Source organism: Andrographis paniculata, unplaced genomic scaffold (assembly GCF_009805555.1).
Source record: "Andrographis paniculata isolate CXL003 unplaced genomic scaffold, ASM980555v1 Contig45END, whole genome shotgun sequence".
In the NCBI taxonomy this organism is placed as follows: Eukaryota; Viridiplantae; Streptophyta; class Magnoliopsida; order Lamiales; family Acanthaceae; genus Andrographis; species Andrographis paniculata.
In genome coordinates this window covers 806,665-822,657 of record NW_026137579.1, presented here as the reverse complement: position 1 = coordinate 822,657, position 15,993 = coordinate 806,665, and the positions used below count along the sequence as shown (strand labels likewise).

Below are 15,993 nucleotides of genomic sequence, written 5' to 3'. Positions count from 1 at the left end.
TATTATTTATCCTTTTTTAGCAGAACAGAAAAAGAATTCCTCCCTCACCAACCAAACTATAATAAGATGGGCCATCCTTCCTGGTTCTTGAAAAGGGTTAAGTCTTTGTAATGGAATATATTAATCAGAGGGGAGTCTTTCCTTGGAGGAAAAAAAAAAGGGCATTGACTGACTGGACTGGACTGGACTGGACAGGAATGACACATTGTCTGGCTGGATGATGTGCGTAGTCGTGGAGGATTGACTACATCTATCTATCTATCTATGACTACGCAACAAATTAGATCAAAGAAATTAAGATACAAAAAATTGGGTGAGGTGTGGCTGTTCTTCAATATAACTATCATGGCTATTTATGAAATTGTTTAATAATAACAATAATAATACCTATTTTACTTCTTTTTCTGGTGCCAGTCCACCATTCTTCAATAATACTAATAGATTATATATAGAATGAGAGAGATGAAAATAAAATACTCCAAGTCTCGGTCATTGTATTTAAATTTTGAGATCCAAGTAAGTGCAACTCTAAGTGCTTGATTGTGTATATAAAATAATATTACTATCTACCACGGAAAAAGAAGTGAGCTGATGAGTCATAGTGTGTTGTTAAGAGTAGTTGGAAAGCTATATATTATTGTTATTATTAATTAGGCTCAGTTAAATTGTATTTGTATCTGTATTTAATAATCCAAGCACTTTCAACAATAGTAATGGGATTTCCTTATTTATCTCTATACCATGGATCATACACACATCACCACTCCAAATCAAAGTGAGAAGAAAAAGTCAACACAGCCATTTCTAGTAAACTGGAGTAGTAGTAGTATATTGTTCACTAAACAAGAGAGACTGACACAGAATCATTTTATATTACTGTCTGTCTAGTTCATTGACATTGTTGGCGTATCTTAATTTAAGGGTTGCCCTCTTACCAGGTAAACCTCCTTCTCTCTCTCTCTCTCTCTCTCTCTCTCTCTCTCGTCCCCACCACCACCCCTCCCTTACATTCTCTTAATCAAATCAAATAAACTATCACCGCAAAGAAAATCAAGAATTATATCATATGGGCTTGGGCTAGCTACCTACACTCACAATCCCTCTCTCTCTCTCTCTCTCTCTCAAAGATGAACTTTTTCTTCTTCCATCTTCTTCTTCTCCTACTTGTTCCTCTGCCTCACTCTGTAAAATCCTGCAACCCAATCGAGCGTCATTCTCTCCTCTCATTCCTGGCCGCCGTGGACTCCCCTCCCCACCTCAACTGGACTTCACCGGACTGCTGCCGATGGGACGGCGTCTCCTGCACCCCCCACTCCCGTGTCGCCGCCCTCTCCCTCCCCGCCCTCTCCCTCTCCGGCACCCTCCCCCCATCCCTCCTCACAAACCTCACATTCCTCTCCCACCTCAACCTCTCCAACAACCACCTCTCTGGCCACCTCCCCCTCTCCCTCCGCCGCCTCCAAACCCTCGATCTCTCCTCCAATCACTTCAACGACGACCCCTCCATCTCCACCACCACCGCCCCCAACTTAATCCTCTTCAATGTCAGCAACAACACCTTCACCGGACCCTTCCCCTCCTCCCTCTGCCGATCCTTTCCCCGCCTCGAGATCCTCGATTTCTCCATGAATGGATTCTCTGGCCCCATCCCCGCCGGACTTGCCGACTGCTCCAAGCTCCGGATTCTCCGGGCAGGTCTCAACTCTCTCTCCGGAACCCTACCCGACGATCTCTACACCCTGACAACATTGGAAGAAATCTCCCTCCCCAACAACCGCCTCTCCGGCGCCATCAACGGCAGCATCACCCGGCTTTCCAGGCTCGCAGTTCTACAGCTCCATGTGAACGACCTGACCGGCGCCATCCCGCCGGAAATCGGCCTGCTTTCCAATTTACAGCAGCTGCAGCTCCACACCAACAGCCTCAACGGAACGCTGCCGCATTCGTTGACGAACTGCTCCAAATTGAAAACCTTACTTCTCAGGAACAATCACTTTGGGGGAGAAATCTCGTCCCTTGATTTCTCCAAGCTCCGCCTGCTGGAAGCCATTGATCTCGGCAACAACAGCTTCGTCGGAGCCATCCCGGCGAGCCTCTGCCTCTGCCGACACGTCACGGCAGTCCGGCTGGCGTACAATCAGCTGGTCGGGGAAGTTCCGCCATGTATGGCTTCATTAAAGCCTCTGGCCCACCTCTCTCTTTCCGACAATTACCTCACCAATGTTGTCGGGGCTTTGAAGACTCTCCTACACTGCGACAACCTCGCCGTCCTGTTCCTTTCCAGGTGCTTCCATGATGAACCCATCCCCGACGACGGCGACCTCTACGATCTGAATGGGTTCCAAAATCTTCAAATTCTAACCCTAGGAGGATGCCAATTGAAAGGGGAAATCCCTTCCTGGATTTCAAAGCTGAGGAAGCTCAAAGTCCTGAACCTCTCCTACAACAAAATCTCAGGCCCGATTCCTTCGTGGATCGGCGACATGCCCAGCCTCTTCGTCCTCAACCTCACTCAAAACTACCTTTCCGGCGAACTCCCACATGAAATCGGCCGCCTGCCGTCTCTGATAGCCGATAACAGCAGCTCCGACCTGAGCTCCCTGGCATTACCATTCCTGTTCGACAGCCTGCAATATAACCGCCTCTTCAACCTCCCCCGAGGATTGAAAGTCGGTTACAACAGCCTCAGCGGCAGCATCCCGGCAGAAATCGGCCGGCTGAAGCTTCTCCACATCTTGGACCTCGGCTACAACAACTTCACCGGCGCCATTCCCGATCAGCTGTCCCAGTTAACAGACCTGGAGAGATTGGACATGTCCAATAACCATCTAGCCGGAGAGATCCCGAGTTCGCTGACAGCACTCCATTTCCTATCCTCTTTCACCGTCGCCGGGAATGATCTCCGGGGAGAGATTCCGAGAGGCGGCCAGTTCGACACATTCCCCGCGGCCTCATTCGAAGGGAACCCTGAACTCTGTGGAACTCAAATAAGAAGAGCCTGCCAAGTGAATAACAACAACAGCAGCAGCACACAAAATACACAAGGAAGAAAGATTAGCTCATGGTTTCAGAATGTCCCCTTTGGGTTAGGATATGTGGTAGGAATTTTTGCAGTCACCATAACCCTGCTGTTCAAGATTCCATGTTCAAGGGGGTGTGGTGAAACTAACAATATAGAGTCAAGGCCACTCTGGAAGTTTAGAGAATGAAAAGAGACCCTGTCTGTAGAATGTACACTAACTTTGTTGTTCCAATACATCGAAAGGTAAAGAAAATTCAGATCAAAATCGTTTGCATATATTGCTGACTGTCTGTATAATTAAAGGTCCCAAACACTACAGTTTTATTAGCAACTCTCCATCATCTGTTAATACACATTTGATAGTGATTGAAATACAATGGAGGAATTTTCTTCAGCCACCAGTATTTGATCCCACCACCGCAAATTGCCATGGGTATTTACACCAGCAGAGGCAGTTCTTTGTCCCAGCATTCTTCTTTCCAATTTTCATTGCCCATTCGACGTATCTATATTTAGAATAACACAATAGTTTATGAGTCGGACACAAACGCTAAATGAATGTATATACAGTTTGGATACTCTCAGATTCCTTACCATTGCTGGACCTTGCGAAATTCCGTCAGCACAGGGTATATGTTCTCAAAGGCAGTGTACGTCTCGTCTCTAACCTGCATGCATTAGAGAATAGAGAGATTAAAATTACTACCTTACAAGTAGTAAGGAAAGATAAAAACAAAGAGGAAAAAACATGCTATTGCCATTACCTTTGCGCCTGTAAGTACAATCTTTCCAGAAACAAAAATCAGCAAAACTATCTTGGGCTGTTTCATTCGGTATATTAAACCAGGGAAGAGTTCGGGCTCATACTGTACCCACAGAAAATTTTAAATAAGTACCATATCAAAAACTTGAGAGCAATAGCTACATATATATATATATACACATGCTTGTTCTTCTCTGAGGACCAAAAATACAGCTTTACAAAGCAAGACACGCATACCATATTAGATACCATAATGAACATTACTTACTGTGAACCCCGAAGTGAGTCAAACATTAGGACAGAACCAAAGCAAGAATTTTAGGATTTGAGTTTTTTGGCTTTACCATCCATTTACTTATATAGATTCAAAACTGTAAACTAATGAAAAACAGAAGTCTCAGGCAAACAAGCTACTACTTTGAAATGTGAAAATCAGTTCTCACTTCCAAAAGTAAACACACACATTTATAAACAACTGGTGGTGGAGACATCACTAATAAAGAGCTATCGATATCAAAGAATTACCAGTGAAAAAAAAGAAAGTATCAAGCAAGTAAAGGCATTGACAGATAAAATTCCAACTTAAATGACAGCAATCACTATTATGTTCAAATGAAATTTTAGAAATATTGCAGAAGAAAGTTTCTCTGACTCTATCTTGTCAAAGGAGAAACATTAACCCATAGTCCTGTTTCACTTACTGAGCAAAGATGAAGTTAATGAAATGAGAGATGAAAATAAATTACTAACACTCGAAAAGGCACCATGAGCATATGCAAGACCCTCGAGACGTATGGGAAATTTGACGTCGCAGGAACCAACAATATTTTGAATTTTAAAGTCCTACAGAAAAAGGGGAACAAAAAGGAAGATTAAACTCAGCAGCATGCAACCCTGTTATGAAGAAGCAAAAATTGTCAGATAGGTACGGCTAGTCAAGCTGATAAGGAGAACAGTACAGTACCTTGAACTTAGCTGGGAAACCAAGCTTCTGAATGATTCTAGCATACTGAAGAATATTCAAATGGTTCATGGTAAGTCAGAAAATAACAAGATACAGTATTTACAAGAAATTGATTATATCTAGATTTTGTGACTCAACTAGTATCAAATCAAGGAAAAACTAAATTCATATTGTGATAAATTAAGAGAAGCATACTTTCCGAGCAGCTAATTTTGACTGTTGTTCACTCTTGGCTCCTGTGCACACCTGAAGAAAATAATCCACAAAAAAACCAATCGAAAGACCATTAGTATATTCAGGAATGAAATGTCGGTACAATGAAAGAAGCACCTACACTTGGCATTTTTAATACAGATGCTATATAATAAGTAAAAGTCTAATGTTGATTCCAAATTCTACACATTCACAAGAATAACCTGAAGGAAGTACCACTTACCATCTTTCCAGATGCAAAAATAAGAGCTGTTGTTTTTGGTTCCCTAATCCGCATAATCACAGCAGCAAAACGCTGTAATCTCACAAAGAGCACTTATTAGATATGAAGCGCCAAAAAAACAACAGTGAAAGTTCAAACATTGGGAAATTTACACTGCTGGTAAAAATAACAACCAACAAGAAATAAAAGGCTAAATGAGAAGTTTTAATTTTATTCCAACTTTATACACCCTTGGTAGAGGTTTGACAAATACAATCCGGAAGAACCTTAAACGATACCGTGAATAAGACAAATACATATAACAAACTATGACATATTTTTAGTTGACCTGTGCCAGAGATACCTTCCCTAAAAAAGTAAGAAAAAACGGTAACATTAATATATATGTATATATATACGTTTAAAATCCCTGCCACAGCAAAGGAAACCACCCACACAAAAATAGTTATTAAGTACATTCAAATTGTTAATTAAATCATTGTAACAGACGACAAGTTTGGAATTATAATAAGAACTAACATAAGTATTTAACATTTGCTTAAATAACGTCATAATTATTAGAGGAAGCCCGAACAGTAAAGCATCCATCAAATAGTTTATCATGGGTGTAGCATACTTTAGGATTATATTCAGCATTTCGAGCTTGCAGCGCAATAGCTTTCAGATCCAATTTACAGTCCAGATTGACTGTTGAAACAATGTTCCTGCATGCACACCAAATCAGAGAGCATTCATACACAAGCAACCTAATAGCAACTATTCCAAGAAACACATCGAATAAATGCCAACCAAGCCTGAATTAAATGCCATGCTAAACTAAGTAAAAAAGCCCAAACTAAAGTATCTGTGAATGTATCCACTGCCCAATGCTTTAACTACCAAAATGCTTTGGCTCCATTTTCCGAAAATTTTGTGTTACTAAAAGAAGAAGAAGAAAGAAGGAAAGGAATGTTGCACCCTCCGGGTTGACTCTTCATCACAATCACAACTCTCACTCGTGTAAAGGATGAACCAATTCTCTAATTCCCGTTCAACCGTTAGCCAATGTCACTTAAGACCTAATACTCAACAATGTTTCCATGAATGTCCAGATTGGAAAACAAGACCACATTTAGACAAGTGACTCATTAAGTGAACGATATTGCAGTTTTGGAATAAAATAACACCAAATATATATATATAACAAAGATACTGATACTGTAATCAATCGTACTGGAGAGTCGGAACGATTCCAGAAGGGTGCTTGGCGGGATCAACTGGTTGATTCCCTTCCAAGCCCTGCGGATCAGCCATCAGACAAATCACTTGATTTGCGTAATTTCGAGCAGATCTTACCACCAGTTCAGAACACCTACAGATAAAGAATGGAAACATCAAACCAAGTCAACCATCACGACAGTAGTCATCTTCATAACCTAAGAATTCATCCCACTAATCGCTTCTCAAATCAATAAACGAAAAGCCCCGGCAGCCTCTCCACGCCGCCTCTAAAATTCCCGCGTTTTCTAACCCGACCCCCGAAAAAAGGAACAGCTCAGAACAACACACAACAACGAGACACACCACATTGACCCAAAAACAATTCCTACCCCAAGACAACAAACCCTCAAAATACCCCCATAAGCCACCGCGTGACATCAGCCGTAACCGGAAAATAGATGAAAGAAAAGCATAAATTGAATCACAATGGAACAACATAAATAATTGGAAGGATCTAGGGTTCACAACGACGCCTTCGGCGGCGGATCAAGATTTTCAAAGGTCTTATTCTTTTATACATGTACATGGCGGCAAAGCCGCAGAAGAACGAATCAAGAATCCCCATATATATACACACACATACATATATATGTGGGTGAATTGTAGAGAGAGCTTACCAACTGCGTTTATGTATGAGAGGAGAGATCGAAGGGGGAATAGGAGTCGATTGTCGGGGGGCTGCTTTATCCCGATCCGCAATGCCTTTTGTCACTACCCAAACTGCCCTTCCTACTTTCCAAATCTCACCTGAACTTTCAGGGTATTCTTGGTATTACACATTCTATTGGGCCGAGCCGGCCTATTTTCAGCCCATTAGGCAGCCAGCCTGTCCTAATTAATTATATTTCTATTTTTAAAAAAATATATGACTGAACTTGCCTTAATAAATCTAAATAATATTGAATATTATATATGTTTTTAAATAATAATAAATATAAATATAATCTTTAGAACATATAATGAATAATATAAAGATAAAATAAACAATTAATTGTTGTTAAGTCCTCAATATCTCATCGAACTTGTAAATAACTAATCACTTTAAATTTATAATAATTTACTCTTTATATTTTATTTTTTTACAAAAATATCAACACAGATAACTAAATCATCATTAAATTTTTATAATCAGCAATGTTTTTTTATCTATCCATCTTCCCTTTCAAGTCCAACCACTTGCTAAAATACTCTTAAAAAAAAAAGTCGATTTTCATACAAGCAGTACACAATTTGGTCAAAGTATTTAAAGAGTAAAACAAAACTACTTTTAATTCAAGTTCAAATTTTAGATTAGTGATATTAGCTTGTTACAACAGATCATGCTAAACACATTGTAAGTAATGCTAGTGTACATAATGTATATATTATGAGTGAATGTGTCCATTCAACAAACAATGAAACAACACATCACATAGTTCATTTGTAGATACAGTCCTTAATCTTCTCCAACATGGATTTCTTCTGGAGTTTTATTTCATCTATCTACCCCGGCAGCTGGCCGGCGAGTTAGTAATTCACGGTCGATTTGATTGCATCCAAGATCTGCGGAGACAGAGCAATGGTGTTTTGTGTTCTTCTCACATTCGAAAGCTCGTATAAATTCTGAGGCTTAAGAACTTACCTTAATCTTCGATGGCAAGTAAAAAGGCTCGAATACAAGAGGAAATGGAGTATCCAGCCCGCACACTCTCGAAACTGGAGCTTCCAACTGCCCATCAAATTTATTCACAAGAACACTTTTCATTGTAGCAGAGAAAGCAGAGACTGGAATGGAAGGTGAACGGGCAAACTATGGGTGCGTGTGTGCTTACCCTTAGAAAGCATCGCTCGACTATGGAGGCGGAGATTTCAGCACCAAATCCACCGGTTACCGGAGCTTCATGACTAACCTGGTTGAGTTACTTCCGTTAGAAATGAAAGGGAAAATGAGTAGAACGACAAGAATGATCTTCATCTTGAAGTAAACCTCACCAATAGCCTTCCTGTTTTATTGACTGAGGCCTCCACAGTTTCCTTGTCCCAAGGGATTAGAGTTTTCAGATCTATCAGCTCGCAGGAGATGCCGTCCTAAGGACACAACAAAAGTTTCCAGACGTGTATGAATATAAACAAAGAACAGAAATCATACTATAGCGTGCAAAAAGAACCACAGAAGATGGGATCATGTGGAACATGGGCTACCTTCTCAGCTTCAATGCAGGCCTGTTCCATAATCGAGAGCTGTGCTCCCCAGCCGACTAATGTTATGTCGCTCCCCTCTCGAATCACCTGAAGGAAATTGGGAATTTTATTTGAAGTTACAGAACCATTCATAGATAAGGAATCAAAAACCAGAGTACCTCAGCCTCAGATAAAGGCACCATGTAGTCTTTCTCTGGCACTTCTTCTACAGCAAGTCTGTACAGCAACTGTGACCATTCAAGCATACATTAAATGGCTGGATTGCATCGAGGTAATCCCGATAAAAATATATAAATAAGGGAGTAAAGACTAACATACCTTTGGTTCAAAAAATACAACTGGATTGGGGTCACGGATGGATGACAGCAGTAGTCCTTTCGCTTGCTGAGGACTGCGAGGTATAACCACCTAAAAGAAAGCAAACAGATTAAAAACAAGAAACCAAGACGAGTTAAAGACTTCTTAGCTGTTTCAGACATGAAGAGACTACAGTAGTATCTCTCACTCATTAGGATGAGATATCCAGCTTATATAGACACAACCGAAACGATTCTTAGGCCTTCTAGTTTTCAGTCAGGGATCTCTTAGGATTGACAAGAAAACAGCTTAATGTGGGTAACATCTTAGAACAGTTAAGGAATCCCAGGAGTGTACACGAACAGGGAGCCAAACTAACAACTACCACCTTAAGGTCCTTTATGCCCATTGGTCGTGTATTTGCATGCCCGGTGGTAGCCACTGAGATGTAAAGAAGCATGGAAGGGACAATTGCATAGAAGATGAACAGGAAGTTTTCCCACAACATCTGAAACCAATACCTTAATACCAGGGACATGACAGAAAAAGGCTTCCGGAGATTGTGAGTGGTAATGACCACCGTGACCTACTGCTCCATAAGGTGCTCGGATGGTTAAACCTGGAAAAATCAATCATGTTAGAATTTGGATTAAAAAAAATTAAGGTAACCGGAATTACTGGGTAGTTGTCGACTGCATACCTCCACAGTTGAATTGATTACCACTGCGGTAACGAAACTTAGAAGCTTCATTAACAATCTGCAGGCAAATTTTTAACTAGTTTTATATACATGGACCATCACTGGACTGTGTGTATAAATGGCAGGAGGGCATGCCTGGTCAAAAGCTGGGAAGATATAATCTGCAAACTGAATTTCGGCTATTGCTCGATTCCCCTGAAATTTTGTAATGGCATGAGAAATGTTAAGAATGAGATCCAGACATACTAATTTGGAGACAAAACAACTGGTTTTCAGCTGTAGGAACTCAAATTTTGCATAATCACCAAAATCTGAAAAGCTCACCATAGCTGCTAGACCAATAGCGAATCCAACGATGCCCTGCATAAGAAAGAATATACATAAAATGGATGCTAAGCTGAATCATTCGTTAGTTTGTGCTTGAATGCAAGAAGAATCATTCGAAATATGGCGAAGACATGAGTGAATGCTGCTTCCAGATAGAATCAATGGCACCTGCTCACAGAGAGGAGTATTGAAAACTCTTTGTTTGCCGAACCGATCGGCTAATCCTGTGGTGCAACGGAAAACACCACCAAAGCCAACATCTTCCCCAAATACATAAGAACTGAACAGAAACAACAGGATGATCAAACACGGCTCAAACAAAGAATAGGGCTCACATGGTATAACAACAATGACAGCAGAAATCAAACCATTCAAAAGAACCAACGCCATTAAGAGACCAGAATAACAACAATTTGTGCATCAAACCTAAAAACACTACATCTCAATCACCTACTAACAAACAAGCTCCGGAAAGCTGTACAACCTACTCCAACAACGAAAGTATTACAAACTTGAATAGAGAAATTAGGAAAGGAGGAGATACCGTGGATCAGATTCCAAGGCGATGTGAAGGGCTTGATTTATGGCGGAGAAGAGATTAATCGGCTTAGCGGTCCCAATCCCACGGGAACTAATCAACTCCTCGCTGCCCGTCGAGAGTCCTCTCGAACACGCTCTTCTCGAAGAAAGCACCACCAATCCGCCGATTCTTCTAAAGATGCTGCTGCTGGCCATCTCCAATTTTATCTAGAAAAGCTTGTTTACCTTCGTCACCCTCCTCAATCCAATCCAATCCAAACCAATTAACAGAGAATCGGTTGGGCTGAAAAAGCAATAGGCGAAAAGGTGATAATTATGGCTACAGGCTTGGCGAGTCTATCGCTGATTGAGATTCATTCTTGCCAGTGCCGTGCCGTCTCCTTGGATATTCACTTGGTGACGATGATGTTGTCCAATCTTATTGGATTTAAATTTTATCTAATTATTTATTAGTATAATCTAGTCTGAGCTGAGCGTATATAATTGAAAAGTGACCATTAATGAAAGATTCCTGCAGAATTGTGGATTAAATTAAAATAGATTTGGCAGCCTAGCCTACAATATGGATAATAGCACTTCATGACCAATGGATGAATGAATAACATAATACATGTGCCTTCAGAAATTAAAAGGATAAAATAAAATAAAATAAAATTTGAGAACCAGAGCCAAGAAATTAGACTGCAGGTTTTATCGAATTTTATCACCACAGTCCACAAATACAAAAAAGTTTAATATTTTATGCAAATAAATATATTCGAGAAAAACAACTCCATGAAAAGCCTTAACCAGAATATATATCGAATCTAGCGACACAAATCCAGACAGACAGGAACAATCACCATCATCTCACAAATCTGACAAAAAACTGCAATAAAAAGGATCACAAACATAGAAGATGAGATGGATTGCAGGAAGGAAAAAAGAAAATCAACACAAGAACAAAGGCAACAGCATATTAAAAAAAATAAAAGATACAACTCATAAAATCACAAACTTCCCACGACCTACCCCACACCACCAAGAGGAAGAATCAGCACCCATCAACAACGCTCCCCATGCTTCTTCTTCCCAGAGTTTTCTACATCAGAGGATTTTCTAATCCTCAGTTCCAACATCTGACGGCAGCCTCCAAAAGAATCGAACCAGACAGTATCCCAATATTTTGCCATGTATTCATCAAGTTGCAAGCGCAGCCCCCCTCCATCTTTGATGAAGCTAGCAACAATTTGCAATTCCATTTCCTACAAGATTCTTCTCAGGAACAACCGCAGATGTTACATTCTTGAGAATGTCTGCTCCCGTTTTTGTTAACGACACACTTTCAGTGGTCTGGTTATCCCCATTTGCATGCACAAGTGGAGTAGCTTGCTTGTTCGGCAATGGAATAACATTGGTTACTTCTTTGGGCTCAAGATCTCCATTTGTGCCTTCTTTGATTCTATCTTGGACGTTTTTGCAATCAGATACCCGCACCTGAAAATAAAAAGCCAGTAAAAATGAGTTATCCCCACTAAACCAATATTGTTAACTAGGAAAGGTCAGAGATCACTGTTTACATGTTTCTGAAATTGCTGTTGCTTGGCTTTCTTCTCCAGCATTTTCTTCTCCCGGTCCTCATAGAAATCAAAATCATCAAGAATGCACAGCCTGCTAGCATGATCTTTGAATATCTTGATTAACTGCAGACCATGCTCCAGTTTTACCTGTAGTTGGCATTTTATTAAATTAAATAATAAGAATATCTGCCATGTTAACACACATATTAAAAAATAAACCTTTAACCAATATTTTAAAAAACATAAAATTACCTCTTGGGTGTCCCTACTATTGGTTACGGGCTTGTTCTCGTTATTTTCAAGAGTTATGTGTTTCAGCAGGCTGTTGGGCACATCCTTCACAATATGCCACTTCACAGGGAAACAACCAACCCACTTGTCCTGCTGCCAGTATCCAACATTTTTTTCAAAATCAACTTGCCCCATCATCTCCGCAACACCAACAAATTGACCACTAGTATTAACCTGAACCACCAAAGAAAATAGATTAGAAACAAAAGGATAAACAGCACTATCCATATGAAGCTCTTGCTGAACTTTAGGCACTTACCGAAAAGAGAAGGAACACAGGGCAGCTTCCTGGTCTTTTTTGAGCATCCAGATAGGCCAGATCTAACTTCTTGTTACCATTAGGCGTACTTGCCCATACATTGTACTTGATACTCTTATGGACATCATCCTCACTATATGACTTAATAATAAAAAATTTTGCATCAGCATAAGTTTCTGGGAAATCTGGTCTGTTGTATTGTTCCCGATCCGGGATAGCAGTTGATTTTTTTTCCTCATGGCCGCCAGTTGTTACAGTTATGGGAATGGTTTGACCTTTTACAGAAAGAGCCACAGGCGTAAAACCCTTCTGATTCTTGCTGATTTTGGCCCTAGGCCCCCGGTTCAGCTCATTCAAGCCATCTATGCCCTCAATGTTGTAATTATATGACCCATTTCCTCTTCCCTTCGGTTTGTATTTACTATCAACAGCCATCCAGCCCCTTCCATTTGCTCTGCTATCATAACCATAAGAACCATAGCCCATGCCTGATCTGTAAGCATTTCCATACTGGCCATAAATTTTGTTAGGATACATTCTACTCATGTACCCATTAGCTGTGCTCATTCCTGAGATTTGGCTAGGGTGATGCAACCCCTGAGGAGGAAACAAAATAAATTCTGGAGTTAGAGAATCAATGAAAGAAAAGGGGTCAGCTGAGATTTATAACTTACTATTGTATAAACAACGAGACAGTTTAAGGCTAATGAAATTATAGCAATACATCATCAGCTGACCCATACGAAAAGGCAGGGATCATTTTCATTTAAGTATTCAGGAGCAATATAAGATTGTTCAGGAATAATAAACTAAGACCAAAAAAAGGTATTATATAGAATTATCATACCATCAGTTGTGGTCGGAAATTATTGTTTCTTGATCCAACTCCAGTTCCATTGGGAACTGTTGATGTCAATGAAGAATTCGTCAAAGGCCTTGGCTGTCCATCAGAAAAGTATGGACTCTCATACCATGGCATTACTGATTGTAAACCATCAAATCCAACCCTGGCGTCATGGTAGCCAGAGGCAGGAATTCCCCCAGGAAAACCACCTTTCCCATAAGAACCATTAACTTTCATAGATGAATTTTGCTGTGTTGATCTCACTGGTACTGTACCATTGTTCCCCTTTGTATGCATGCTATTAGCAATGCCATTGGATTTTGAATTAGTAGAATCCACAGACAAAGAGGTTTGATCCGCAGCTGCAGAGGTGACTAACTCACCTTTTAAGGGAGCAGCTGGCGTTGGATATGGACCACTTGTTGGGGTTGGGGACTGGAAATAAGGAGGTGGGTACTGATATTGCTGAGATCCATAGAGCTGGCCATCATGTCCCACAGTTGGAACTGGGGAAGCAGCAGGTGCATATGGGGCATAAGGTGCATACCCAAAACCATGGTGGTATAGAAGTGATCCGCTGTCTCCATAAACCCCCTGATATTCAACCAAATCATAAACGCATTAATAGTCTAAAAACAATACCAACAAGGGATTGAGCATGGCTGAAAAAATCATGACACACCGGAGTCATCTCCACTCCCTCTGTATTAACAAATCTGGTGTAGTCCTCCCATTCATTAGTGCTACCATCATATCCTGTTAAATTGATAACAGTGTTGTTAAAATCACAACAAATGATAAGAAACACAAGTAAACACAAATATATATTAGAAATTAAAGAAAAGATACGGAAGAATGTTACCGCCATAGTAGTATGCAGGAGAAGGATAACCATTAGGCATGTAGCACATAGTTGGATCCACAAAATCAGGAATCAGTGGTGTAAGAGATCGCTCCACCCTGAATCCATTAGCCCTGTTATTGGAGTCTGTTGACGGCTGCAAACATATCACCATTCAATAATCATTAACAATCCTACAAAGGCGTTTCTTGAATTAATCTTCTAATAGAAAAAAAAAAAGAAAAAAAAATGCAAAGTCACCTTTTTGGTGGCATCTGGCATTTCAAGATTCTTTGTCTGTGAATCCAACGATAACTTCTTCAACAAATCTGCAGCTTCTATGGAGAAAGTAAAGGAATACTCCTAGACAGTAGGAATGATTAACTTGGATGGGCGTAGAATACTAAAATTCATAGTAAAAAGAGATACCTCCAATTTAAATGTCATCTTTTGAAATTGGATATGACATACGAATGTGAAATTAATGTAAACAAGAAAGAAAACACATCACTGAAGGAAGATCAACACCAACGCAGAAAGCATCACAAGGGAGAACACATCTTCAATCAAACTTGAGCAGGGTATGGGAAAATAATACTAATGATTCAACAGCGTCCAAGAAACTAAACCCCTCAGAAATGAAGACGCGCAAGGGCCAAGAACAATAATCTTGCGGAAACTTACGAACAAGTTCTACCCAAGAACAGTTAACCCAACGAAAAATCACAACATAATATCAGACAAACTCAGATCTAAAGATACACAAACCACTTGAAAATATAAATAAATAACTGAGACGTGAAAAAACAAACAGAAATCAACCCACAGTCATAAAAGCAGAATCACGTAGAAATCAAACGCAAAATCAGGAGAAGCAGAAACCCTAACAGGTAAAAGGGTTTTACAAACCACCGCCACAGTTCTTAAGCGAAAGGATACGATCTGCGGGAGGAGCAACAGCAGCCATAGCCTCTGAACAAAGCCGGGGAGACACCTGCTTCAAAAGGAGTGTATATAACCCCTAGGGTAGACGGAGAGGCGGATAGCGAGGCGGCGGCCGCCAAACAAGAGCAACGAAGGCTTCTTGTTTTAGGGGGGGAGGAGAGAGAGAGAAAGAGAGTTGGTTCGAGGGTTTTGCTGCTTCTTAAATTGGGGATTCAAATCCCACCAACTTTAAAATTTTCATTTCGGTCCCTGAATTCCTTCTATATACGGATCCTGACCATTAATTATTTCACCCGCCTGTGACGCTCTTTCCTTGAATGTCTTCCCCTATTAGCCAAAAACAAAACGTCCTTCTGTGTGATTGGTCTGTGTTGTGACTAAATTGTTGTTGTCGCCACTGGGATTCGGTTTGCTAAAAAAGGACAAAAAACGTCCATATTGGGAGGGGAATGATATTTCTTTTTTCTTCACGTATCAAAAATAAATGGACCAAAATATCTAACTTCATTCTTTCATAGACACATATAAAATAAATTTTCCTATTTTTTTTCTTTTTTTTAAGAATTAAATGGTATATATTTATGTGCGTATTTGTTGCTTATTATTATTATTATTATTATTATTATTATTATTATTATTATTATTATTATTATTGTGAGTTTTTTTTTTTTTAAGAGTTTATCCTAATTAATGTTTACAAAACCACTATTATTGAACTTCCCAAGTCTTGAGAGATTTTCATCTTATCGACATTTAAGAAAAAA

The 15,993-nt window shown here is 40.0% G+C and overlaps 4 protein-coding genes across 7 annotated transcripts; 1 reads left to right on the top strand and 3 right to left on the bottom strand.

Moving 5' to 3' along the window:
• The first annotated feature begins 902 nt into the window (after positions 1–902).
• LOC127251638 (receptor-like protein 2) lies at positions 903–3,333 on the top strand. The gene has a single exon (XM_051275413.1). The coding sequence runs from the start codon at positions 1,128–1,130 to the stop codon at positions 3,207–3,209; it is 2,082 nt and encodes a 693-aa protein (XP_051131370.1). The 5' UTR covers positions 903–1,127; the 3' UTR covers positions 3,210–3,333.
• LOC127251641 (TATA-box-binding protein) lies at positions 3,276–7,192 on the bottom strand. 4 transcript variants are annotated; one of them, XM_051275417.1, is made up of 9 exons: positions 6,399–6,768; positions 5,802–5,889; positions 5,186–5,257; positions 4,945–4,995; positions 4,750–4,794; positions 4,536–4,628; positions 3,787–3,888; positions 3,617–3,690; positions 3,276–3,528 (listed from the first exon to the last, which is right to left on the bottom strand). In XM_051275417.1, coding segments are annotated over exons 1-9 (687 nt in total). In that variant the 5' UTR covers positions 6,560–6,768; the 3' UTR covers positions 3,276–3,527. The 4 variants fall into 4 exon arrangements, with proteins under 4 accessions (XP_051131374.1, XP_051131375.1, XP_051131376.1 ...); XM_051275418.1 differs by lacking the exon at positions 3,276–3,528 and adding an exon at positions 7,063–7,192 and having other exon boundaries at positions 3,613–3,690; positions 6,399–6,536; XM_051275419.1 differs by lacking the exon at positions 3,276–3,528 and adding an exon at positions 6,775–6,900 and having other exon boundaries at positions 3,613–3,690; positions 6,399–6,536.
• Positions 7,193–7,776: 584 nt separating this feature from the next.
• Positions 7,777–11,126, bottom strand: LOC127252095 (2-oxoisovalerate dehydrogenase subunit beta 1, mitochondrial-like). Its single transcript, XM_051276113.1, has 13 exons — positions 10,495–11,126; positions 10,119–10,230; positions 9,948–9,983; positions 9,759–9,818; positions 9,624–9,681; positions 9,445–9,542; positions 8,945–9,034; positions 8,785–8,853; positions 8,627–8,713; positions 8,417–8,512; positions 8,257–8,334; positions 8,067–8,153; positions 7,777–7,987 (listed from the first exon to the last, which is right to left on the bottom strand). The coding sequence occupies exons 1-13, from the start codon at positions 10,683–10,685 to the stop codon at positions 7,952–7,954; spliced, it is 1,098 nt and encodes a 365-aa protein (XP_051132070.1). The 5' UTR covers positions 10,686–11,126; the 3' UTR covers positions 7,777–7,951.
• A 135-nt stretch (positions 11,127–11,261) lies between these two features.
• LOC127252094 (YTH domain-containing protein ECT4-like) lies at positions 11,262–15,413 on the bottom strand. The gene is made up of 9 exons (XM_051276112.1): positions 15,224–15,413; positions 14,546–14,622; positions 14,306–14,441; positions 14,126–14,199; positions 13,447–14,037; positions 12,600–13,196; positions 12,302–12,514; positions 12,050–12,196; positions 11,262–11,966 (listed from the first exon to the last, which is right to left on the bottom strand). Exons 1-9 carry the CDS (start codon positions 15,249–15,251, stop codon positions 11,709–11,711), a joined length of 2,121 nt encoding a protein of 706 aa, XP_051132069.1. The 5' UTR covers positions 15,252–15,413; the 3' UTR covers positions 11,262–11,708.
• Between the last annotated feature and the right edge of the window lie 580 nt (positions 15,414–15,993).